This window comes from Salmo salar, chromosome ssa13 (genome assembly GCF_905237065.1).
Source record: "Salmo salar chromosome ssa13, Ssal_v3.1, whole genome shotgun sequence".
NCBI lineage: Eukaryota > Metazoa > Chordata > Actinopteri > Salmoniformes > Salmonidae > Salmo > Salmo salar.
Window position 1 is genome coordinate 64465710 of NC_059454.1, and position 27432 is coordinate 64493141.

At 42.6% G+C, this 27432-nt stretch overlaps 1 protein-coding gene across 6 annotated transcripts in view; it reads left to right on the plus strand.

Annotated features, from left to right (window-relative positions):
• LOC106567559 (double C2-like domain-containing protein beta) overlaps nucleotides 1-27432 on the plus strand; it is a 365846-nt gene that overhangs the window by 316359 nt on the left and 22055 nt on the right. For all 6 annotated transcript variants that reach the window (XM_045693459.1, XM_045693460.1, XM_045693461.1 and 3 more), the window contains 2 exons: nucleotides 17987-18113; nucleotides 25111-25268. In XM_045693459.1, coding sequence (XP_045549415.1) covers nucleotides 17987-18113; nucleotides 25111-25268 — 285 coding nt within the window. The remainder of the gene's footprint in view (nucleotides 1-17986; nucleotides 18114-25110; nucleotides 25269-27432) is intronic.

Genomic DNA, 27432 nt, shown 5'->3' on the forward strand with positions numbered 1-27432 from the left:
TATTGAGAACAAGAGCCCAAAGTCCTTAGGAGCGGGCTGCATCGGTGTCACTATATTGTCCACAAAGAGGGTGAAGAAGGTGTTTAGCTTGTCCGGGAGCAAGGCGTCAATGTCCGCGACGTGGCTGGTTTTCCCTTTGTAATCCGTGATTGTCTGGAGTCCCTGCCACATACGTCTCGTGTCTGAGCCGTTAAATTGCAACTCCACTTTGTCTGGGTACTGACATTTTGCCTGATTTATTGCCTTTTGGAGGGCATAAGAGAACTGTTTGTATTTTATCTTATTCCTATTCACCTTGACGTGGTTAAGTGTGGTGGTCGCGCTTTCAGTTTTGTGCAAATGCTGCCATCTATCCACAGTTTTTGGTTTGGGTAGGTTTTAATAGTCACAGCGGGAACAACATCCCCTATACACTTCCTGATGAACTCAGTCACTCTGTCAGTGTGTACGTCAATGTTATTCTCAGAGGCAACCCGAAACATATCCCAGTCCGTGTGATCAAAACAATCTTGGTCAGACCAGCGTTGAATAGACCTTAGCACATGTACTTCCTGTAGGCTGGACAATAGAACGAATCAAAATTCACCCAAGGCTATAAAATGGCTAAAGAACTTTGGCTGAGCTGGAACACTAGAGCGAGGCCACAGCAAATGAATTGAAACAAACCTTCGCAGAGCCTCTTCTGGCTGGTGTGATGATGCTTAGAATTCCATTTCCCCTAAATGGCACCAAAAAAAATGTATCCCTTTTTATTTTACCACTACAGTCTGTTCTAAGGACAAAACTGAAAAAAATGTGTGTAAAAAGTAAACATCCGCACCTCGATGTTGTCAACTGTGCTTATGTGGAAGTAGGGAAAAAATGTAAACTTCTGACTATTTCTGGTCTAGTGATCGGTGACAACCTAGCTCGCTGCCCAGACTTAGTGCATTTGGGAAAGTATTCAGATCCCTTGACTTTTTCCAAACATTTTTACATTACAACCTTATTCTGAAATTGATTTAAAAAAAATCAGTCTACAGACAATACCCCATAATGACAAATCAAAAACAGGTTTTTAGACATTTTTGCAAATGTAGTACAAAATAAAGAACTGAAATATGCCAGATGGTTTAGGCCCTTTCTTCTTTAAGGTTGCTGCCCTATCATCACCAAGCCTATCTCTGACCATTTTAACCTGTCTCTCCTCTCTGGGGAGGTTCCCATTGCTTGGAAGGCAGCCACAGTGCGTCATTTATTTAAAGGGGGAGTTAGCTGATCCTAATTTTCTATTTTGCCCTGTTTATCAAAAGTGTTGGAAAAACTTGTCAATAATCAACTGACTGGCTTTCTTGATGTCTAGTATTCTCTCTGGTATGCAATCTGGTTTCCGCTCAGGTTATGGATGTGTCACTGCAAACTTAAAGGTCCTCAATGATGTCACCATTGCCCTTGACTCTAAGCAATGTTGTGCTGCTATTTTTATTGACTTGGACAAAGGTTTTGATACGGTAGACCATTCCATTCTTGTGGGCCGGCAAAGGAGTATTGGTGTCTCGGAGGGGTCTTTGGCCTGGTTTGCTAACTACCTCTCTCAAAGAGTGCAGTGTATAAAGTCAGAACATCTGCTGTCTCAATCCTAGGCCCCATGCTCTTCTCAATTTACATCAACAACATAGCTCAGGCAGTAGGAAGCTGTCTCATCCATTTATATGTAGATGATACAGTCTTATAGTCAGCTGGCCCCTCCCCGGATTTTGTGTTAAACGCTCTACAACAAAGCTTTCTTAGTGTCTTAAAAGCTTTCTCTGCCCTTAACCTTGTTCTGAATACCTCCAAAACAAAGGTCATGTGGTTTGGTAAGAAGAATGCCCCTCTCCCCACAGGTGTGATTACTACCTCTGAGGGTTTAGAGCTTGAGGTAGTCACCTCATACAAGTACTTGGGAGTATGGCTAGATGGTACACTGTCCTTCTCTCAGCACATATCAAAGCTGCAGGCTAAAGTTAAATCTAGACTTGGTTTCCTCTATCGTAATCGCTCCTCTTTCACCCCAGCTGCCAAACTAGCCCTGATTCAGATGACCATCCTACCCATGCTAGATTATGGAGAGGTAATTTATAGTTCGGCAGGTAAGGGTGCTCTCGAGCGGCTAGATGTTCTTTACCATTCGGCCATCAGATTTTCCACCAATGCTCCTTTTAGGACACTTCTCTGCACTCTATACTCCTCTGTAAACTGGTCATCTTTGTATACCTGTCGCAAGATCTACTGGTTGATGCTTATTTATAAAACCCTCTTAGGCCTCACTCCCCCCTATCTGAGATATCTACTGCAACCTTCATCCTCCACATACAGCACTCGTTCTGTCAGTCACATTCTGTTAAAGGTCCCCAATGCTCACACATCCCTGGGTCACTCGTCTTTTCAGTTCGCTGCAGCTAGCAACTGGAACGAGCTGTAACAAACACTCAAACTGGACAGTTTTATCTCAATCTCTTCATTCAGACTCAATCATGGACATTCTTACTGACACGTGTCACTACCTCGTACCCCTGCACATTGACTCGTTACCAGTACTCCGGTATTTTTCATACTTTTTAACTCTGCATTATTGGGGAAGGGCTCGTAAGTAAGCATTTCACTGCAAAGTCTGCCTGTTGTATTCGGCACGTGACAAGTAACATTTGATTTGATTTCACAACTGGACGGTTTTTGTGTTTTAGGAACATACTGTACTCTGTAAATAAGTATGTGGATGTGCCTTCAAATTTGTGGATTTGGCTATTTCAGCCACACCCGTTGCTGACAGGTTTATAAAATCGAGCACATACCCATACATTCTCCATAGACAAACATTGGCATTAGAATGGCCTGTACTTAAGAGCTCAGTGACATTCAACGTGGCACCGTCATAGGATGCCACCTTTCCAACAAGTCAATTTTGTCAAATTTCTGCCCTGCTAGAGCTGCCCCGGTCAACTGTAAGTGCTGTTATTGTGAAATGGAAATGTCTAGGAGAAACAACGTCTCAGCCGAGAAAGTGGTAGGCTACACAAGCTCACAGAACAGGACCGCTGAAGTGTGTAGCGCGTAAAATATGTTTGTCCTCAGTTGCATCACTCACTACCGAGTTCCAAACTGCCTCTGGAAACAATGTCAGCACAATAACTGTTCCTCTGGAGGACTGGAAACTAATCTGGGTTTGGCGGATGCCAGGAGTGAGGTCCATACAGAAATGGTTTGTTGAGATTGTTGTGGAAGAACTAGACTGGCCTGCACAGACACCTGACCTCAACTCCATCGAACACCTTTGGGATGAATTGGAATGCAGACTGCATTTTGAAAATGGAATACATAAATATCGAATTTACGTAAGTATTCACACCACTGAGTCAATACTTTGTAGAAGCACCTTTTGGCAACCAATTATAGCTGTGAGTCTTTCTGGGTAAGTCTCTAAGAGCTTTCCACACCTGAATTGTGCAACATTTGCCTATTATTCTTTTCAAAATTATTCAAGATCTGTCAAATTGGTTGTTAATCATTGGTAGACAACCATTTTCAGGTCTTGCCATAGATGTTCAAGTAGATTTAAGTAAAACTGTAACTTGGGCAATTTTTTTGCAGTATTACTTTAGTGCCTTGTTGAAAACAGGATGCGTGTTTTGTAATATTTTTATTCTGTACAGGCTTCCTTCTTTTCACTCTGTTATGTAGGTTAGTATTGTGGACTAACTAAAATGTTTTTAATCCATATCACAGTCATTAAAATCTGTAAATGTTTTAAAGTCACCATTGGCCTCATGGTGAAATCCCTGAGCGGTTTCCTTCCCCTCCGACAACTGAGTTAGGAAGGACGCCTGTATCTTTGTAGTGACGGAGTGTATTGATACACCATCTAAAGTGTAATTAATAACTTCACCATTTTCATAGGGAATAGCGCACTATGGTAAGACGAGGGGGGCGGTCTGTGCATATTTGTAAACAGCTGGTGCACGAAATCTAAGAAAGGCTCTAGATTTTGCTAACCTGAAGTAGAGTATATTGTGATAAATTGCAGGCCACACTACTTGCCTAGGGAGTTTTCAGCTATACTTTTCGTGGCTGTTTATTTACCAGCACAGACTGATGCTGGCACTAAGACCGCACTCAGTCAGCTGTATAAGGAAATAAGCAAACAGGAAACCACTCACCCAGAGGCGGCGCTCCTAGTGGCCAGAGACTTTAATGCAGGGAAACTTAAATCAGTTCTATCAAATTTCTATCAACATGTTAAATGTGCAACAAGAGGGAAAAAAATTCTAGATCACCTGTACTCCACACACAGACACGTACAAAGCTCTCCCTCGCCCTCCATTTGGTAAATCCGACCACAACTCTATCCTCCTGATTCCTGCTTACAAGCAAAAATTAAAGCAGGAAGCACCAGTGACTTGGTCTATAAAAAAGTGGTCAGATGAAGCAGATGCTAAACTACAGGACTGTTTTGCTATCACAGACTGGAACATGTTCCGGGATTCTTCCGATGGCATTGAGGAGTACACCACATCAGTCACTGGCTTTATCAATAAGTGCATCGAGGTCGTCGTCGCCACAGTGACTGTACGTACATACCCCAACCAGAAGCCATGGATTACAGGCAACATTCACACTGAGCTAAAGGGTAGAGCTGCCGCTTTCTAGGTGCGGGACTCTAACCCGGAAGCTTACAACAAATCCTGCTATGCCCTGCGACGAACCATCAAACAGGCAAAGCGTCAATACAGGGCTAAGATTGAATCATACTACACCGGCTCCGACGCTCATCTTATGTGGCAGGGCTTGCAAACTATTACAGACTACAAAGGGAAGCACAGCCGCGAGCTGCCCAGTGACACGAGCCTACCATACGAGCTAAATCATTTTTATGCTCACTTCGACGCAAGCAACACTGAGGCATGCATGAGAGCATCAGCTGTTCCGGACGACTGTGTGATCACGCTCTCCGTAGCCGACGTGAGTAAGACCTTCAAACAGGTCAACATACACAAGGCTGCTGGGCCAGGCGGATTACCAGGACGTGTGCTCTGGGCATGTGCTGACCAGTTGGCAGGTGTCTTCACTGACCTTTTCAACATGTCCCTGATTGAGTCTGTAATACCAACAAGAACACAAAGGCAACCTGCTTAAATGACTACAGACCCGTAGCACTCACATAGCCATGAAGTGCTTTGAAAGGTTGGTTATGGCCCACATTAACACCATTATCCCAGAAACCCTAGACCCACTCCAATTTGCATACCACCCAAACAGATCCAAAGATGATGCAATCTCTATTGCACTCCACACTGCCCTTTCCTACCTGGACAAAAGGAACACTTATGTGAGAATGCTATTCATTGACTACAGCTCAGCGTTCCACATCATAGTACCCTCAAAGCTCATCACTAAGCTAAGGATCCTGGGACTAAACACCTCCATCTGAAACTGGATCCTGGACTTCCAGACAGGCCGCCCCCAGGTGGTGAGGGTAGGTAGCAACACATCTTCCATGCTGATCCTCAACACTGGAGCTCCACAGGGGTGCGTGCTCAGTCCCCTCCTGTACTCCCTGTTCACCCATGACTGCATGTTTAGGCACGACTCCAACACCATCATTAAGTTTGCAGACGACACAACAGTGGTAGGCCTGATCACCGACAACGAAGAGACAGCCTATAGGGAGGTCAGAGACCTGGCCGGGTGGTGCCAGAATAACAACCTATCCCTCAACATAACCAAAACTAAGGAGATGATTGTGGACTACAGGAAAAGGAGAACCGAGCACGCCCCCATTCTCATCGACAGGGCTGTAGTGGAGAAGGTTGAGAGCTTCAAGTTCCTTGGTGTCCACATCAACAACAAACTAGAATGGTCCAAACACACCAAGACAGTCATGAAGAGGACACGACAAAGCTTATTCCCCCTCAGGAAACTTAAAAGATTTGGCATGGGTCCTGAGATCCTCAAAAGGCAACATCGAGAGCATCCTGACTGGTTGCATCACTGCCTGGTATGGCAATTGCTCGGCCTCTGACCGCAAGGCACTACAGAGGGTAGTGCGTACGGCCCAGTACATCACTGGGGCTAAGCTGCCTGCCATCCAGGACTTCTACACCAGTCATAGACTGTTCTCTCTACTACCGCATGGCAAGCAGTACCGGAGTGCCAAGTCTAGGACAAAAAGGCTTCTCAACAGTTTTTACCCCCAAGCCATAAGACTCCTGAACAGGTAATCAAATGGCTACCTGAACTATTTGCATTGTGTGCCCCCCCAACCCCTCTTTTTACGCTGCTGCTACTCTCTGTTTATCATATATGCATAGTCACTTTAACTATACATTCATGTACATACTACCTCAATTGGGCCGACCAACCAGTGCTCCGGCACATTGGCTAACCAGGCTATCTGCATTGTCCCACCACCCGCCAACCCCTCTTTTACACTACTGCTACTCTCTGTTCATCATATATGCATAGTCACTTTAACCATATCTACATGTACATACTACCTCAATCAGCCTGAATAACCGGTGTCTGTATGTAGCCTCGCTAGTTTTATAGCCTCGCTACTGTATATAGCCTGTCTTTTTACTGTTTTTTTATTTCTTTACTTACCTATTGTTCACCTAACACCTTTTTTTCACTATTGGTTAGAGCCTGTAAGTAAGCATTTCACTGTAAGGTTGTATTCAGTGCACGTGACAAATAAACTTTGATTTCATATTAAATGTCTGATTTTTTTTTCATCTACCAGTTGGTGCCCTTCTTTGTGAGGCATTGGAAAACCTCCCAGGTCTTTATGGTTGAATCTGTGTTTGAAATTCACTGCTCGATAATTGTATGTGTGGGGTACAGAGATGAGGGAGTCATTCAAAAATCATGTTAAACATTGTTATTGCACACAGAATGTGTCCATGCAACTTATTATGTGACTTGTTAAGCACATTTTTACTCCTGAACTTTTTTCAGCTTGCCATTATTTATTCAGTTGTAAAAATGCCGAAAAACATCATTTGACTTCGACATTATGGGTTATTGTTTGTAGGCCAGTGACAGAAAATCGAAATGTAATCAATTTTAAATTCAGGCTGTAACACAACAAAATGTGGAAAAGGTCAAGGGGCATGAATACCTTCTGAAGGCACTATAAATACTAATGGCAATCAATAATCAATGGACAATAGTAGCATCAGCATAGGTTGTGTCTGAGTGGGTAGAGACCTGTGGATGGGCATTAAGTCAGTATGGATAGTCTGTGGGAGAGCAGTAGTTGTTATGGATTTAACTGTCTTATGGCCAGGGGATAGAATGTACGTCCTGGATGGCTGGAAGTGTGCCCACAGGGAAGCGCTGGGCCTTACTCATCACCCTCTGTAGGGCCTTCCACTCGCGGGCGGTACAGTTGCCATACCAGACGGTAATGCAACCAGTCAGGATTCTCTCAATGGTGCAGCTGTTCCTGTTGACGCGCTCCACCCCCCTGTAGACTGTTTCACCGTCGTGTCGTCAGCAAACTTGTTGATGGACTTAGCAGTTGTCACAAAGTGCTATACAGATACCCAGCCTAAAATCCCAAATAGCAAGCGATGCAGAAGCACATTGGCTAGGAGGAACCTGAGAGGAACCTGAGAGGAACCAGGCTCCGAGGGGTGGGCAGTCCTCTTCTGGCTGTGCCGGTTGGAGATTATAAGAATACATGGCCATTAAGGCTAGATCATTCTTCAATATGCTCAAACGTTAATAGAGACTGAGAGAGAGAGAGTGAAACAGCTGTTCCTGAACAAAGTAGCACGTCCGATTGAACAGGTCATGTTTCCATAGCCGCATGCAGAACATTTGATGCCCTCTCAAGTCCAAATTGAAGTCCCTCTACCTTTTCTAAAAAAACAAAGGGATATTATTTCAGATTCGGGGTGTTCTAAATATCCTTGGAAAGGGGCATTCAAGTATATAGCATGGAGCACGTAAACTATTACCTGGTAGCAATGTAACCCATTTCATCTGAAGGGTTCCCATTCAAGCCTTCCCTGTAGCTCAGTTGGTAGAGCATGGTGTTTGCAACGCCAGGGTTGTGGGTTCGATTCCCACGGGGGGCCAGCACAGGAAAAAAATGTATGAAATGTATGCATTTACTACTGTAAGTCGCTCTGGATAAGAGCGTCTGCTAAATGACCAAAAATGTAAAAAAAAATGTAAAAAATGTAAATGTAAACCACCTTCTAATGAATTCAGTTACTCCAACAACCATAATGAAAAGACTAAATTAACCATACCAGCTATAACAGCGTGTTTCACTCGAGCTGGGTAAGTGGAGGTAATCAGCAGCCAATCACCTGAGAGCATTGGAACATACTGTACTCAGTCATAACAAATGGGAGAGATGAGGCAAAGGCCCTGCTCCTTATAAACATTATGAGACGCTGAGATAATCGTATAGGCTCAGCAGTAAGGCTTCCTTAGCCACACACTGCATTAGCCTCAGCCTAATCTGACAGCTTCCCTGTCATCCTCCATCACTCCTCTCCCTCTCTCTTCACAAGGGCCAAGAGGAGTGATTATTCAGTATTGGACAGAGTTAGTTTTCTAGTGTTAGGTTCTAAATGAACCTATTAAAACTCACGGACGCTTAATAAAGCTCAAACCAAGTTAATTCACCCATTTGGTCGATACAGCTGCATGAGACAAACATATTCACACAAGCACTGATATTTAACCCTTTCTCCTATGCTGAGTCTACTACACATCTGAACAGGCAATGCATCTCTGTTGCTAGACAGAACCTCAGTGATATCTGTTCTTCCTCACTTCATCTGACCTGACCTCTGCCCCAAAGTGTCCTCCCCAACTCACGGCTGTCATGTTAACTTGTACCAGACTGTGCCTCTTCTCCTCCCAAAGGAACCCTGATGGCTAACAATAACATATCTGGACAGAATGTAAACGTTATACATTCCCCTCTCTCCCTCAGTGACATGAATAAAATATTATTTCATATTCTCAGAACCCAACACTAGAAATCACATATTTATTTATTTGAATATGCATTGAAGTCAAATTAAACACTTGTATTGTGGATCATCCGTGAAGAGATGTGTGTTTGTGTTTCTCCCCTTGATCCTTCCCAGGAGTCAATCAAATCTGTATAAGGCTCTTAAACACACTACAGTGTGTGTCCCAAATGCCACACTATTCCCTTTATAATGCAGACTCTGTAATTATCTGCTGTTCACTAGTCCCAGGCAGCGGATTGGAGTGTCTGCACTGACCCTCAATGCCTCCAACGATTCACTCTTTGTTTGCTCGGGTTAATTTATATATTAATTGTGTCACTACGAGAAGCTTGCCCTAGCCTAGTTTTCTGCAAGGATAGACAGATGTGTACACGAGGAGTGATGGCTTGGTTTAAAGGCTCTGTTGAGCAGGGAATCGTCTTCAACAAACCCAAGACGACCCATTCAAGTCCATGGTTAACTCTGTTCAGATAGACATTCAATGGGTTCATTTTTGGTAGAGGGGATTGTTGCTCGAATCAGCTGTAGGATGTCCTCAAGCAGTGAAGTTGAACAAGATGTCCATTAAATGTCATGCTTACAACATACGCCTTTTGGATTCTCAGTAGGACGAGATTGTATCACATTTTTATACCGTCAGACTTGGGATTCGAACCTGCTGCCCTCTTGCACTGCTGCGACCCAGTTGCACATCTGTCTCTAATCTAAGCCACCTGCCATCCATTGTAGGACGTAGTTGTATGTTCTACTTAGCCCATTTTGACTCGATTTATCCTGATTACTCTGTGAAACATAAGCTTTCACCAATCATATCAAACAAAATGCGTTCCCACTCACTGACCTCTGCGTAATTGGTTAATTTGAGCTATTTGATAGACTCACATCTTCTAAAGATATTATTTTCACTCTGTGTGTGCGAACGTGTGACATGCGTACGAAAGAGGTAGGGGGGATGCTTAGAACATTGAAGTGAGCACGCTGAGGCATGACTACTATTTAAATAAATGTCCTTTTTATTTTTGGACATTTGTTCTTGGAGCAGAGAATAGAGTCCCACAATTGCTGACCGAGCACCAAACAGAGACGTCACTGCGTTCAGTTAATTTCAAACCACTGCAGAGAGAGCAACCCCCCACAAACATACAGTGCCGTGAAAAAGTATTTGCTCCTTTTCAGATTTTCTCTTTTTTGAGATCTTTAACCAAAACCTAATATTAGATAAAGGGAACTTGAGTTTACAAATAACAAAAAAAGGGCAATTATTTATTTAATTATCAAAGTTATTGCCACTTACACTGGTCGCGCCACCTTTAGCTGCAATGACTGCAACCAAATTCTTCCTGTAGTTGTTGATCAGTCTCTCACATCGCTGTGGAGGAATTTTGGCCCACTCTTGCATGCAGAGCTACTTTCACTCAGCAACATTTGTGAGTGAAAGTAGCTAATCGTTTCAAGTCCTGCCACAACATCTCAAATGGGATTAGGTATGGACTTTGACCATTTTCATGTAGATTTGATTGCATGTTTTGGATCATTGTATTTGTATTTGTATTTATCATGGATCCCCATTAGCTACTGCCAAGTCAGTAGCTACTCTTCCTGGGGTCCAGCAAAATTAAGGCAGTTAATACAATATTAAAACATTACAATAATTCACAAACTGTGTGCCCTCAGGCCCCTACTCCACCACTACCACATATATACAGTACAAAATCCAAAATGTGTGTGTGTGTATGCATGTGTCTGTGCCTATGTTTGTGTTGCTTCACAGTCCCCGCTGTTCCATAAGGTGTTTATCTATTTGTTTAATCTAATTTTACTGCTTGCATGAGTTACTTGATGTGGAATAGAGTTCCATGTCGTCATGGCTCTATTTAGTACTGTGCACATTCCATAGTCTGTTCTGGACTTGGGGACTGTGAAGAGACCCTTTGTGGCATGTCTTGTGGGGTATGCATGGGTGTCCGAGCTGTGCGCCAGTAGTTCAAACAGACAGCTCAGTGCATTCAACATGTCAATACCTCTCATAAATACAAGCAGTGATGAAGTCAATCTCTCCTCCACTTTGAGCAAGGAGAGATTGACATGCATATTATTAATATTAGCTCTCTGTGTACATCCAAGGGCCAGCTGTGCTGCCCTGTTCTGAACCAATTGCAATTTTCCTAAGTCCTTTTTTGTGGCACCTGACCACACGACTGAACAGTAGTCCAGGTGCGACAAATCTAGGGCCTGTAGGACCTGCCTTGTTGACAGTGCTGTCAAGGAAGTAGAGCAGTGCCTTACCATGGACATACTTCTCCCCATTTTAGCTACTGTTGTATCAATATGTTTTGACCATGACAGTTAAAATCCAGGCTAACTCCAAGCAGTTTAGTCACCTCAACTTTGCTCAATTTCCACATGATTTATTACAAGATTTAGTTGAGGTTTAGGGTTTAGTGAATGATTTGTCCCAAATACAATGCTTTTAGTTTTAGAAATATTTAGGATTTACTTATTCCTTGCCACTCACTCTGGACCACACTTTTAATATAGGCCAGCCCTGTTGTAACCTCGTATCCCAGCGATAATTCCTTGTATTACGGCTGGGAAGAAAACGCTTCAATTTGTCAACATGCCATTGGCTCAACCATTAGCTAAACTTAACCCAAGACAAACATTTTGACTAGCCCACATAGCTACAAGGATGCACTTTCATTCTAGGTTTAAGACCTCATATTGAAGTTTGTAGAGACCCCAACTGATGTATAGAACAATCTTAAATGACCGACTTTGGTTTAGATACAAGCATCATGAAACCTTTAACACAATACATTTATTTGACTTGGTGAAAATCCGTTTTTGGGACCTAACTTGCTTACTACTTTCCATGTGGTTTCTTTCTTCACAGACTCCATGAAATGACGACCTCTTCCTAAAATGTTGGGTTTCTTAAAAACAAGGGTGGCTCAACTTACCCCTTTGGCTCAATTTCCCCCACTCTCTCCTACAATGACGAGCAGAGAGGAAAGTGAATGTATCACTATACCTGAACTGAGTCAAATGACAGTAAGGTACTATGTTACACTGCAGCATAAAGTTGCATAGGAGATGGTGAGAATGGATATGAGTTGGTGGGGGTGAGGGGGCTTCGACAGAGATATATTCAGAAATGTAATATAATTTCTAAAGCGGAATTGTAGGGGAACCACAGCTGTGGCATGGATCATGGATAGGGGCTGCCCTCTCGTTCCCCCTGGGGCTGTCCATGGCTCGCTCCCGTCAGGACGTAATGGAGATGGATGAGCAGGGCACTGGGAGCTGGGCAGGCTGGGAAATGGGAGCGAACGGAACGAGGGAGAGAGGCCCTGTTTATCCTGTCACTGAGGAGGAGAGGAGAGCTGGGGTGTGACAGCTGGATTAGGCCTACTGGGAGAGATAGCTGTGTGTTTCACCCTCTCTCTCCCCTCCATCGCTTGCTCACTCCCTCCCTCCCTCCATCCCCTCACCACCCTTCCATATCTCACACACTGTGAGCAAGCTGGCTAGAGCTGGACAGGCTTGTCACTGAATATTGGCAGGCGTATTGAAACGGTAAGGACTTCGAATAGAGTCCAGGTCTGATTTGACATCCACTGCAGCAATGTTTGGTGCTGTTTTTGATCTTTTGGACATGTTATTGTTGTTGTGACAATACATTTTACATTGAATATTTGGTGTCATCGTTTTAATTACACACAAAAGCTGTCATCGCTCAGAAACAGCAACATTGTTACCTGATTTGTTTATCAATTAAAGTCAAATTGAGGATTCACAAATACAACCAAGTTTGAGTTGGCATTGTCTACTACCTCCATCTCATCAGATTTTTTTCATTTTCAACCTTTATTCAACCAAAATCTTGTTGGAGAAATCTCACTCAAAATGAGACTTCACCATTTTTATGGTTAAACTCTAAATTATTTATCTAACAAAACTAATTTAAGATTTATTAAAAGCTTATCTTAATTATATTTACTATTTCCTTCCAATTCAGAGCCCTATAATGTGTCTTAGCATCTTGTTCTCTGTTTTGAATCCAAATCAATGCCATCTCACATGTTGAATGGCATTGACCTCGTGCCACTGCAGTCAAAAGTAGTTTGTGGTATTCACCTGCTCCGGGGTGAAGTTTCCCCAGGTACAGATCTGGGATCAGTTTCCCCTCCCTCAATCCTAATCTTAACCATCTGTACACACCAACGTACACCAATTTATCCTCAACTAAAATGTTAGGCTAATGAAGTGGAATGAGTAGTTGATGATATTGTCAATTGGCCAATACTTGGTTAAGGATGAATGGGAGGGCCACTAGCAGTTTATCCTCAACTAAAATGTTAGGCTAATGAAGTGGAATGTGTAGTTGATGGTATTGTCAATACTTGGTTAAGAATGAATGGGAGGGCCACTACTAGCCTTCACTACTAGCCTTCACCCTGCTTGGGCCCCCTAAAAAGGGTGCACTCGTTCAGTCAAGTGTTTAAAGCTATTGGGAGGGTGTATGAATTTGCTAGAGGGAGTTTCGACTATATCTCTTACACCCGTCCATTCCTTTTACATCCACAAGGTGAAGTGTAAACGTGCACACCTTGGGGAGAAAATTCATTTGAGCTGTAGTCCTGAATCTTTCATCATGTTTGAGAATGAAGGGTTCTAAGTACCAATGTCATTTACGTTTGTTATTTATTCATCAAAACACAGAACTACTGACCTTTTCAGCTTCAATCATGACTTTAAGCATGCTGGGCTGTCAAACAAGCTAGCACTTCATCGCTAACATTTTGAGAAGATAATGACTGTGGTGCTTTTCGTTTCGATCCACTCAAAGCTGTAAACAAGGTCATAGAAAGCAAAACACATCCCATGTGGCATTTTCGCTAATAGAATCAGCTTCCACTTTGATAACTCATCGTAAGAAGCCAAAAACGGTCCACACTCCTGTTTTAGGTGTTAGCTAATCGGCGTGTCATTAACCTTGCTCAATAGCATTGTTTTCCATAAGCTGTCAGAGTAATTGATGTAATTGAAAATTTGTGATAATAGAACTGTGAAAATCACTGAGCCACTCATGATGAAATGGAACCCGTTTGTGTCCACCGACTCACCACCAAATCCCCATTAATGTAACTTTGTTTTAGGAAAACATCACATTTACATTTTTGTCATTTTAGCAAGTACTCGTCATATCTAGAGCAACTTACATCAAGTATTATTTTACCAACTAATCACAGAAACTGATGAACAATGATATTCATTGTTCTCCAAGATACAGTTTTACCAGTCATAATCTAAATAGGACTGATTCTCTAGTTACTTTTACAAGAAATATTGAGAACATTCTCTGAGTGAAATGTGATTGTTTTTTGCAGGCGAGACGAGATTGAAAAGGAAAGAATATGTCCTCACTCCTCTGGATAAGCCACGAAACTATTTTCTCTGCACCCTCATCGAATTCAGATGTTCTATTCATCTCATAACCGTGCCTTTACCATCTATTTAATTCAACAGGAACAACAGAGGATGAGAAAGAACCCCACGTACGTTCCACAGCCAACAAATCCATTTCCTCTCTAAATTAATTTATTTGAAATCTGTACCACCTGTCCATAGGATAAATTGGTGACTGCTCAATGGAGTTTCTAATGTTGCTGCTGCGATTAGATTTGCCCCTCATGAGTGGAATGTAATTATAATTTGTTGTACGAAGGCCCATGGTTTCCCTCCACCTATCAATCAATTACACACAGAGAAAATAACTAATTTCACACATCATGAGCTCAATGTAAATAGATGTACTGTACGCCACACAAAGGAGAACACTGGATGAGTGTGCTCGCAAAAGCACTGTTCATATACACACACTGTTGAGAACATTCTGTGTAGTTATTGGAACTGAATGAAATGCTCAAAAGGAGGGCAGAATCGTTACAGATCATTAAAGAGCCCTCGAGGTGTTATGGGAGGTAGAAGGGGGGCTCGCTGAGAAGAGGCTAAAAGAGAAATCTGTAACACTTTGTATGTTCAAACTGTATATAGTGCCTTGCAAAAGTATTCATCCCCCTTGGAGTTTTTCCTATTTTGTTGCATTACAACCTGTAATTTAATTGGATTTTTATTTGGATTTCATGTAATGGACATACACAAAATAGTCCAAATTGGTGAAGTGAAATAAAAAAAATAGCTTGTTTCAGAAAATTGAACAAAAAAAAAAACGGGAAAGTGGTGCATGCATATGTATTCACCCCTTTACTATAAAGCCCCTAAATAACATCTGGTGCAGCCAATTACCTTCAGAAGTCACATAATTAGTTAAATAAAGTCCACCTGTGTGCAATCTAAGTATCACATGATCTGTCACATGACAGTATATATACACCCGTGCTGAAAGGCCACAGATCTGTTGTATGACTTAAAGATTGCTGTACATCCAACTTGAAGCAGTTTTGCCTTGAAGAATGGGCAAAAATCCCAGTGGCTAGATGTGCCAAGCTTATAGAGACATACCCTAAGAGACTTGCAGCTGTAATTGCTGCAAAAGGTGGCTCTACAAAGTATTGACTTTGGGGGGGTGAATAGTTATGCACGCTCGAGTTTTCCGTTTTTTTTTGTCTTATTTCTTGTTTGTTTTTTTGCATCTTCAAAGTATTTTGCATCTTCAAAGTAGTAGTTATGTTGTGTAAATGAAATGATACAACCCCCCCAACAATCCATTTTAATTGTAGGTTGTAAGGCAACAAAATAGTAAAAATGCCAAGGTGGTGAATACTTTCGCAAGCCACTGTAGTCCCTGTTATTATGCTCAGTGCATTATATGACTTGCTTTAACCATTCATAAGGGTGGGTGTTAACTGGGGACGATGTATCGCCTAGCCACGCTAGTGTGGGACTGTAATTTGACTTTTATTTTGATAGCGGATGCTGTGGCTCTGACTATAAAGAGCAGGAGTTTCTGGCATAGCTTTAGTTTAGGGTATGTTGTCATAGCAGGGGCCAGCCCTCTGCTCATAAGATTTATCCTTATATTTTATTTGTCCCCTGAAGATGTGTGGCTGCTAGCAAGCCAAAAGCATGCTGGGTATAGCTAGGTATCAATCAGGGGCAGGAAGCTATAGTGAGTCTTGTCCAAAACTGAGATTTTTAGGAAATAATGGTATGTTACGGAGTGAAGGGTACTGAATAGTTTTCCTTGGGTTGGGTTTATTTCAATCCTGCACACAGATAGCAGTACCCAAGTAATCATTCATTTGGAGCGCAACTGCATACAACCTGATCGTAATGCCCAGCACACTGACCGTGGCAAATTTGGTTTGACTTTGGATATCCCTATAGGGCTAGTTAGGGACCATCAATAAAGTATACAATGGACAATATTTAATCATTTCAATAGATCCAAATTACAATGACATTAAAACCTTGAACCAAAAAACTAAACTATAATAACCTTGCACACAAGAGACACCCACATCAAAGCACACCTCCAAGTCCCAAATCTCGTTCTCGGTAGCATTTCCTAATGAGGATGATTGAAACCTAGGCTAAATCAGTAAGTTCAGCCCCTTTTCAAGTATGTTGAACCCACAATCATGGCATTGCTAGCACTACACTTTTACCAACTGGTCCACACTGGACCACTTGGTCAGCCAGCTTTAAAATGCTACATGATAAAGCAAGGACCAACTTCAGTATTCTCAGAGAGGAGGAATAGGGTTCTATTCAGTCATATGAAGTGGTCTGGCCATCACTAGCAATGGGGAGAACGAAACATTGCCTTCTGTTAATTTACAAAGCTCTCCTGCAGAAACTACCATATACTACCTCACATCGCTCCTGATATATAGAAATATAAAATATGCCACTCGCTCCCAGAAAAGGCTAATTCTTAAAAATCCTTTTGTCGCTTATGATCTAGACAAAACAGCCTTTAGGTTTTACATGCCACATACAGTACCAGTCAAAAGTTTGGAGACACCTACTCAAGGGATTTTCTTTATTTTACTATTTTCTACATTGTAGAATAATATAGAAGACATCCAAACTATGAAATTACACATTGGGAATCGTGTAGTAACCAAAAGTGTTAAACAAACCAAAATATATTTTATCACTGACAGTGTCACCAGCAAAGCACCCCCACACCATCACACCTCCTCCTCCATGCTTCACGGTGGGAACTACACATGTGGAGATCATCCATTCACCTATTATGCATCTCACAAAGACACAGCGGTTGGAACCAAAAACCTTACATTTGGACTCATCAGACCAAAGGACCGATTTCCACCTGTCTAATGTCCAATGCTTGTGTTTCTTGGCCCAAGCAAGTCTCTTCTTCTTATTGATGTCCTTTAGTAGTGGTTTCTTTGCAGAAATTCAACCATGAAGGCCTGATTCCATATGTGCTATTTCATAGTTTTGATGTCTTCACCATTATTTTACAAGGTAGAAAATAGTAAAAAATAAATGAACATCCTGGAATGGGTAGGTGTGTCCAAACTTTTGATTGGTACTGTACATGGAATTAATTTCAGGGCACTCTGAGATTAGACTCCCGAGTGCCTTTTAGTCACTTGAGTGCATTGGTGGGAAACCTGTTCATAGAGGAGTTCACAGAGGATTTCTGAAGTCTTGATAGGTTGGGAAACTGTAGGGGAGACTGTTGGGGTAACTACTGTATTTGATTGATTGTGTTATTATCTATTGATTGTATTTGATGTGTGTATTTTGTATGCAAAAACAAAAAACAGTAAATAAAAGTAAAATGTTATTTGATTTCTAATCCAGGAAACCTGGTGACTGGGTTTGATTAAATAGTAGCCCATTGTCAGTTCAACTCTTCTGCGGCTGCTGTCTCTCTTTTGCAGTCTTCTTTTTTATTTCTCTCTCATAGCTGCTTTGTATCTTTTGATCTCTCTCTCTGACTCTCTCTCTCTCTCTCTGTTCTGTACTTTCAGGATTTCAGTGTGTGACGAAGACAAGTTCCGCCACAATGAGTTCATCGGTGAGACGCGCATCCCCCTCAAGAAACTCAAGCCCAACCAGACCAAGAACTTCTACAACTGCCTGGAGAAACAGCTACCTGTAAGTTATCTCCAAATTGCCTTTTTCATCTACCCATTTAAAACCAAAATGAAGCATATCCGGGAAAATTAAGCATATCCTAAGCCATATCCTAAGTTAAATTGATTATATTGTCTACACTGCTAAGTTAAAAAAAAAAAAAAAAAGGTAAATGTTAAATTTTTTTATGTGTAGATAATTTGCCTAAATACCTTGTGTTGCAAGACAGCAATACTGTATGTATCCTGTCATACATTTTTTAAATGTTTTATTTCACCTTTATTTAACCAGGTAGGCTAGTTGAGAACAAGTTCTCATTTACAACTGCGACCTGGCCAAGATAAAACAAAGCAGTGCGACACAAACAACAACACAGAGTTGCACATGGAATAAACAAACATACAGTCAATAACACAATAGAAAAAGTCTATACAGTGTGTGCAAATGAGGTAAGATAAGGGAGGTACAATAAATAGGCCATAGTGGCGAAATAATTACAATATAGCAATTAAACACTGGAGTGATAGATGTGCAGAAGATGAATGTGCAAGTAGAGATACTGGGGTGCAAAGGAGAAAAATAAATAAATAAATAAATAACAATATGGGGATGAGGTAGTTAGATGGGCTATTTACAGATGGGCTATGTACAGTTGCAGTGATCTGTGAGCTGCTCTGACAGCTGGTGCTTAAAGTTAGTGAGGGAGATATGAGTCTCCAGCTTCAGTGATTTATGCAATTCGTTCCAGTCATTAGCAGCAGAGAACTGGAAGGAAAGGCGGCCAAAGTAGGAATTGGCTTTGGGGGTGACCAGTGAAATATACCTTTAATTGCGAAATAGGAAGCCAATTCTAGATTTAATTTTGGATAGGAGATGCTTAATGTGAGTCTTGAAGGAGAGTTTACAGTCTAACCAGACACCTAGGTATTTATTTGTAGTTGTCCACGTATTCTAAGTCAGAACTGTCCAGAGTAGTGATGCTGGACGGGTGGGCAGGTGCGGGCAGCGATCGGTTGAAGTGCATGCATTTAGTTATACTTGCATTTAAGAGCAGTTGGAGGCCACGGAAGGAGAGTTGTATGTCATTGAAGCTCCTCTGGAGGTCTGTTAACACAGTGTCCAAAGAAGGGCCAGAAGTATACAAAATGGTGTCATCTGCGTAGAGGTGGATCAGAGAATCACCAGCAGCAAGAGTGACATCATTGATGTATACAGAGAAAAGAGTCAGCCCGAGAATTTAACCCTGTGGCGCCCCCATAGAGACTGCCAGAGGTCCGGACAACAGGCCCTCCGATTTGACACACTGAACTCTGTCTGAGATGTAGTTCGTGAACCAGGTGAGGCAGTCATTTGAGAAACCAAGGCTGTTGAGTCTGCCAATAAGAATGTGGTGATTGACAGAGTCGAAAGCCTTGGCCAGGTCGATGAATACAGCTGCACAGTACAGTCTGTTATCGATGGCGGTTATGATATCGTTTAGGACCTTGAGCATGGCTAAGGTGCACCCATGACCAGCTCGGAAACCAGATTGCATAGCGGAGAAGGTGCGTTGGGATTCGACATGGTCGGTGATCTGTTTGTTAATTTGGCTTTCGAAGACCTTAGAAAGGCAAAGTAGGTTAGATATAGGTCTGTAGCAGTTTGGGTCTAGAGTGTCTCCCCCTTTGAAGAGGGGGATGACTGCGGCAGCTTTCCAATCTTTGGGGATCTCAGACGATACGAAAGAGAGGTTGAACAGGCTAGTAATAGGGGTTGCAACAATTTCGGCTGATAATTTTATAAAGAGAGGGTTCAGATTGTCAAGCCCGGCTGATTTGTAGGGGTCCAGATTTTGCAGCTCTTTCAAAACATTAGCTATCTGGATTTGGGTGAAGGAGAAATGGGGAGGCTTGGGCAGGATGCTGTGGGGGGTGCAGGCTGTTGACCGGGGTAGGGGTAGCCAGATGGAAAGCATGGCCAGCCGTAGAAAAATTCTTATTGAAATTCTCAATTATCGCGGATTTATCGGTAGTGACAGTGTTTCCTAGCCTCAGTGCAGTGGGCAGCTGGGAGGAGGCGCTCTTATTCTCAATGGACTTTACAGTGTCCCAGAACTGTTTGGAGTTTGTGCTACAGGATGCAAATTTCTGTTTGAAAAAGCTAGCCTATGCTTTCCTAACTGCCTATTTATATTGGTTCCTGACTTCCCTGAAAAGTTGCATATTGCGGTGGCTATTCGATGCTGATGCAGAACGCCACAGGATGTTTTTGTGCTGGTCAAGGGCAGTCAGGTCTGGAGAGAACCAAGGGCTATATCTGTTCCTGGTTTTAAAAAAATTGAATGGGGCATGCTTATTTAAGATGGTGAGGAAAGCACTTTTAAAGAATAACCAGGCATCCTCTACTGACGGAATGAGGTCAATATCCTTCCAGGATACCCGGGCCAGGTCGATTAGAAAGGCCTGCTCGCTGAAGAGTTTTAGGGAGCGTTTGACAGTGATGAGGGGTGGTCGTTTGACCGCAGACCTATTACGGACGCAGGCAATGAGGCAATGATCGCTGAAATCCTGGTTGAAGACAGCAGAGGTGTATTTGGAGGGCAGGTTGGTTAGGATGAGGGTGCCCGTGTTTATGGATTTGTGGATGTACCTGGTAGGTTCATTGATCATTTGTGTGAGATTGAGGGCATCAAGCTTAGATTGTAGGATGGCCAGAGTGTTAAGCATGTCCCAGTTTAGGTCACCTAACAGCACGAGCTCTGAAGATAGATGGTGGGCAATCAATTCACATATGCTGTCCAGGGCACAGCTAGGGGCAGAAGGTGGTCTATAGCAAGTGGCAATGGTGAGAGACTTGCTTCTGGAAGGTGGATTTTTAAAAGTAGAAGCTCAAATTGTTTGAGCACAGACCTGGATAGTAAGACAGAACTCTGCAGGCTATCTCTGCAGTAGATTGCAACTCCGCCCCCTTTGGCAGTTCTATCTTGTCGGAAAATGTTATAGTTAGGGATGGAAATTTCAGGATTTTTGGTGGCCTTCCTAAGCCAGGATTCAGACCCAGCTAGGACATCCGGGTTGGCAGAGTGTGCTAAAGCAGTGAATAAAACAAACTTAGGGAGGAGGCTTCTAATGTTAACATGCATGAAACCAAGGTTTTTACGGTTACAGAAGTCAACAAATGAGAGCGTCTGGGGAATGGGTGTGGAGCTAGGCACTGCAGGTCCTGGATTAACCTCTACATCACCAGAGGAACAAAGGAGGAGTAGGTTAAGGGTACGGCTAAAGGCTATAAGAACTGGTCGTCTAGTACGTTCGGAACAGAGAGTAAAAGGAGCAGGTTTTTGGGCATGGTAGAATAGTTTCAATGAATAATGTACAGACAAAGGTATGGTAGGATGTGAATACAGTGGAGGTAAACCTAGGCATTGAGTGACATTGAGAGAGGTATTGTCTGTAGAGACACCATTTAAACCAGGTGAGCTCACCGCATGTGTGGAAGGTAGAACAAAAGTGTTAGCTAAGGCATATTGAGCAGGGCTGGAGGCTCTACAGTGAAATAAGACAATAATCACTAACCAAAACAGCAATGGACAAGGCATATTGACATTAGGGAGAGGCATGCGTAGCCGAGTGATCATAGGGTCCAGTGAGTAGCTAGGCAGGCTGGAGACACGGCGATTCAGAGAGCTAGCGGGCCGGGATTAGCAGGCTAGCAGATGGGCCTTAGAGGAACGTCGCAACGGAATAAGTCTGTTGTAGCCCCCTCGTGCAGTTACATCGGCAGACCAGTCATGATGGATCAGCAGGGCTTCGTGTAGTAAAAGGGTCTAGGCCAATTGGCGAAATAGGTTTAGTAGCCGAACAAATTGGCTGATGGACCTCTTCAGCTAACAGTCCGATATGCTCTAGACAGCTTGCGGGCCGCTGCTAGCAGATGGGCATTCAGGGGACATCGCGACGGAGGAGCCTGTTGAAAAAACCCCTCGGGCGGATTACGTCGGTAGTCCAGTCGTGATGAATCGGTGGGGCTCCGTATCGGCATTAAAAGGGGTCCAGGCCAATTGTCAAAATAGGTATTGTAGCCCAAGGAGTGGCTGATGGACCTCTTCAGCTAGCCGGGAGATGGGCCTAGCATAGGCTAGCTCCAGGCTAATTTCTGCTTGCTTCGGGACAGAGACATTAGCCAGGAGTAGCCACTCGGATAGTAGCTAGCTAACTGTGATGATCCAGGTGAAAAGGTTCAGAGCTTGCGGTAGGAATCCGGAGATATGGAGAAGAAGAAGTCAGATATGCTCTGGGTTGAATCGCGCTGTGCAGACTGGCAGGAGTTGTCCGGGCTAAAGGTTAGCTGATGACCGCTAGAAGTGGCTAGCTGACTACTAGCTAGTAGCTAGTTAGCTGGCTAGCTTCTGTTGGGGGTTCCAGTTCTAAAGTAAAGAAAATAGCAGATCCATACCAGATTGGGTGAGGCGGGTTGCAGGAGAGTATGTTGAAGTTGAGGTTAAGAAAAAGATATTTAAAAAAAGATATGCAAAGAAAAAAGATATATACACGACAAGATGAAGACAAAGACGCCTGACTGCTACGCAATCTTGGATTAGAATTAATACATGATTGACCTTAAAACTATACCATTCTCCTGTATCTTAGTCCATTCCGCTCTGACATCGCTCATCCATATGTATATAGTCTTAATTCATTCCTACTTAGATTTGTGTGTATTGGGTATGTTGTGTAATTTCTTAGATATTACTGTCGGAGCTAGAAGCACAAGCATTTCGTTACACCCGCAATAACATCTACTAATCGCCTGTATGTGACCAATAAAATTGAATTTGATTTGAAAACATTTCATATACCTGTACATCCCCTTTTAACACACTGTAAATTAACTTCATGAAACAACCACAGACATTTCAATGGAGCACCACTTACTAAGGGCTCAGTTCAACACTGCCTCTCTCCCTGAATTAAGCAGGTTTACAGCATTAAAAACCAGAGGGAATGACAGTCTCTCATAATTCACACAAGGAATTATATTAACTCATGGGCTTTTAACAAGGACTTGCCATGGATGCCCGAGGCATTTGATTTACTCACGAGCTACTTACTTAGCGACTTAGCGCACTAGAGGATGTTTCTAGCTATTGTCGTTATTTTACAGTACTGTCGCTAGTCATATATTTTTTCACATACAATACTGTAGCTCCACCTTAATTGGAATTTAACTCAAGCTCTACCAAATGGATACTTAGTTGAGCTGCAACATTTGATCCTCCAAACTTTCTCCACGTTTGGGTTGCTGTTTCCAAGAGCCTTAGTTTGGGAGCTTTACTTTTTACGAATGAGCTGATTGATTGGGATGAGCCCTTTCTTAACATTCACTCTTTTATCCGAGCGTGTCGTTAAAATCGCCTAATTTCATCGGGTTTAAGAGCGCTCACAGAAATGTGTTTTCTCTTACCATCAACAGCACTGGAGGGAATCTGCTCTGACTACTCAGAGAAGGCTTAGCCCAGTCTTTGACTGAGCATCACTGTCTTTCTTTCCATGCTGGCTTTACAACGTGCAGCCTTTTTATCAGCCTGTGGATTACTGAGCTACGTGCTGACATTATGTGTGTTAATGTGCTGACCTTCATGTCAGTAATGATGGACTGTCGTTTCTCTTTGCTTATTTGAGCTGTTCTTGCCATAATATGTACTTGGTCTTTTTCCAAATAGGGCTATATTCTGTATACCACCCCTACCTTGTCACAACACAACTGATTCGCTCAAACGCATTAAGAAGGAAAGAAATTCCACAAATTAACTTTTAAGAAGGCACACCATTTCAGGTGTCTACCTGCTCATGAAGCTGGTTGAGAGAATGTCAAGAGTGTGCAAAGCATTCATCAAGGCAAAGGGTGGCTACTTTGAAGAATATAAAATATAAAATGAAAAAAAACGCAAAGCTTTTGTTTTTAGGCCTGAGACTTCATCTCGGGCATAACAACACCATGCCAATATATCCTCCAAACACCGGCTTCTCGGGCATTATCTCTTAAATATAAGATATACAAACCTCAGACATTCTGACAATTCAGTGTGCATTCCATTTGATCTGTCCCCCTACCAACTTCCAATTTTCTATGTCAAGCTTTCCTACTCTTTATGTGCTCACCCTCTATCGCTCTCTCTCTCTCCATTCATTGCCCTCTTGGTCTGCATTTTGTTTTGTTGTTATTTTTTAGTTTAAACCAGGAGGCTATCTAAGGGTGTCTCTGTGAAGCCCTGTGCAAACACTCTGAGGGTTACGTAAACGAGACAGAGTAGTCACACAGCGGGGCTGGAATCATTAGAGACGCTTCCTGCACAGCCAATTAGCTAGCGTCATTAGCAGAGAATTATGGGCAAAGTGCATTTCCGATAAGGTGGAAAGTGAATCGGCAAATTTGCACATCTTAGATTTGGAATGTAATCGAGATGAATAGGCACATGGTATTAAAGGAACTGCAAAGAGTTGCTCTGTCCTTGTGCAGTCACTCCTGACAAGTATGGACTTGGACTGTCTTGCATGGAGATTGATTATAGGTGTGATCCAAGAAGTCCACAGCAATACTTATTTTGCAAATCAAACTCCAAATCAAGTCACCCCATTCGATTGGATTCCCAATCTGATCAATGGACATTTGCATTTGGAGAAGAAGCCCATCTAAAAAGCCCTTACTGAAAACTTGGTCATCAACCCTAACTGATGGAGCTGCTATGTACATCCCACTCAGTCTCCTCCACCAGGTTCCTCATGTAATGGGTTGTGGGTGTGAATGTTAACTACTGTAACTTCTGGGGACAGCAAGTGTTCCTCTAAACTGTTGATCAACTGTTGGACCTCATGAAGAGCCAACTTGGATCAAAATGTTCTAAATAATGGTGGTATAGTATACAGTATAAAATGTGATGTGCGTAAGACTATGTTTCTATCGAGCACGACACCGCCACTATGTACTCACTGTGCTCCTTTCCTTTGACTTCTGTGTGTCCCCACTCCTTTACCCGCAGATTGACAAGACAGACGACAAGTCCTTGGAGGAACGAGGGCGCATCATGATCTCCCTCAAGTACAGCTCCCAGAAGTCTGGCCTGGTGGTAGGCATCGTCCGCTGTGCCCACCTCGCCGCCATGGACGCAAACGGCTTCTCAGACCCCTATGTCAAAACGTGAGTTTGTCACACAGCCTAGCGACAGCACTTGTTCCCAAACGCATGTACTTCAGACCTCTAGTGGTACTGGATTGATTTTTACTCATCATCCCTTAGGTCTATATGGAATCAATCTCTGGTTTATAATTTTGTCTCTGTTTTTATTAAACAAATAAAAGTGAATTCCATTTGGAAATGTTGAATGATACACTACCAGACCAACACATTTGATCCTGGTGTTAAAAAACAGGCAAAGATGTAACTCTGCATCTCCTATCAGCCAATATGAAATGATGCAAGAAATGCAGATTACCATGCACTCACAAGGAAAATGACACAAGAAAAATAATTACATAATTTACATTTAGCCAAAATTCCATGCTATGCCAAGGGCTTGCAATCATTATCCAATTGCCAGCAGACCATAGCAAGATCCAAATGGAGTCCTTGGAACAGAACAGATAGCAGCAGTGTTTCGGCAGTGAATCTCCTGTGATTACTCTTCAACATGAAAGAGATGTACTGCGCAAGAGGCCATCCTGAGGGCTGCAATTATGAACGAGTGTTCTTTTAATCACACCTGAACATTACTGCACTTCTTTCATCTCGCTGAACGATGAAAGTGAAATTAACACATGACTCTGGTAAGAACTCGAAAAGAACAAAGGAGGAAGAAGACTCATTGGAAGAGAGGACGGCAATTCCAACCAACGATTGAGAACCGCTCCCCAAAGGCCGAAAGACTCGCAGCCCAGATAATAGATTTACAAACGTCCTCTTATGCGGGCTTGGAAGGAGAGTTGTGTCCCAAATGGCACCCTATTCCCTATGTAGTGCATTACTTTTGTCCAGAGGGACCTGGTCAAAAGTAGTGCACTACATAGAGAATAGGGTGCTATTTGAGACGCAGTGGAAAAGTATGCTCTGTTGAATAGAGGAGAGCTGAAATGGTTTTCCTGTCCTCCGACACCCAATAGTTATGTCATGGCTGTCTAACACATCATGTCGTGGCTTTCTGGCTTCAGAAGGCTGCCAGACACTGAGTCGCTCCACCCCACTGTGTTAATGAAACGCTAGGCTTTTGTACTTGGCCGGTAGCCCCTTTGTACACACACACACACCAGTTGGTAGGGCAGTGGTCCCACCAAGTGTTACCAAGTGTAACGTTTGATTGACAGGCTGGATGAATGTATGACAAGCACACCTAGCTTGTAACATTACATGTTGGTGAGAATAGAGATTCTAATACTTTATACCACAACGTTGTTGTATACTCGCTTCTGATTTGCTACAAGGGCATTCTGGAATGGACATTAAAACCAGACAACGGGACAGTTGGAAAAGATATTGGTGCACCTTGCAATCATGACACAATATTGCATCATTATTGCAAGGTGTCCCGATATCTTTTCCAACTGTCCCGTTGTCTGGTTTTAAAGTCCATTATGTGCTTACACATGCAGACTGTACTTGCTACAAAGTTACAGAAAGCTAAACCAACAACTACACAAACTGAAATTGGATACGTTGTAAACGTAAGTCCAACGAAGAAAAAAACGTAGCTAGCTAGCATTAATTTGTTTTTGCAGATAGTTTTTTTGGAGCATCTGATGACTTAACGTGTTGAATGATAAACATGAATTTATCCCCACCGCTGCCAAATCCTCCCATCATATTGGCAGGTTTGCTAGCCACAAACTCTTTAGCTAACTTCTAGCCTTGTGTTTGATATGCAATGCGATCTCCTCGTAATTAACAGTCAGTGTTTGATGTGCATGTGACAAATAAAGTTTGTTTTGATATGTTGACGAGTGTTCTCACGAGAAGGCAAACTTTCTAGCTATGCCAGGCAAAATCGGGCATATCATCGTCAATAGAAAACAGCTACTTTGCTATTATTCTGGCTGCAGAGGTTGTGACTTTGTTAGCCATAGCTAGTTGGCTAGCTAGCAAGCAAGGGATAAGAACGTTGCCAGCGAGCATAGCAACGGTAGATAAAGCATTAACGAATGCGTCGGGTCCATAAATATCAAACTAATCAAACGAACGACTGGGATGAGAAAGTTTTAATTTGCTTAAATAAATGAAAATATCAACAAATATTTTCTATTTCTACCAGTATATGGGTGCTTTCATATTTCTTTATTTTGCAACTGTGGTATAAGCGGGATAAACAGATTAA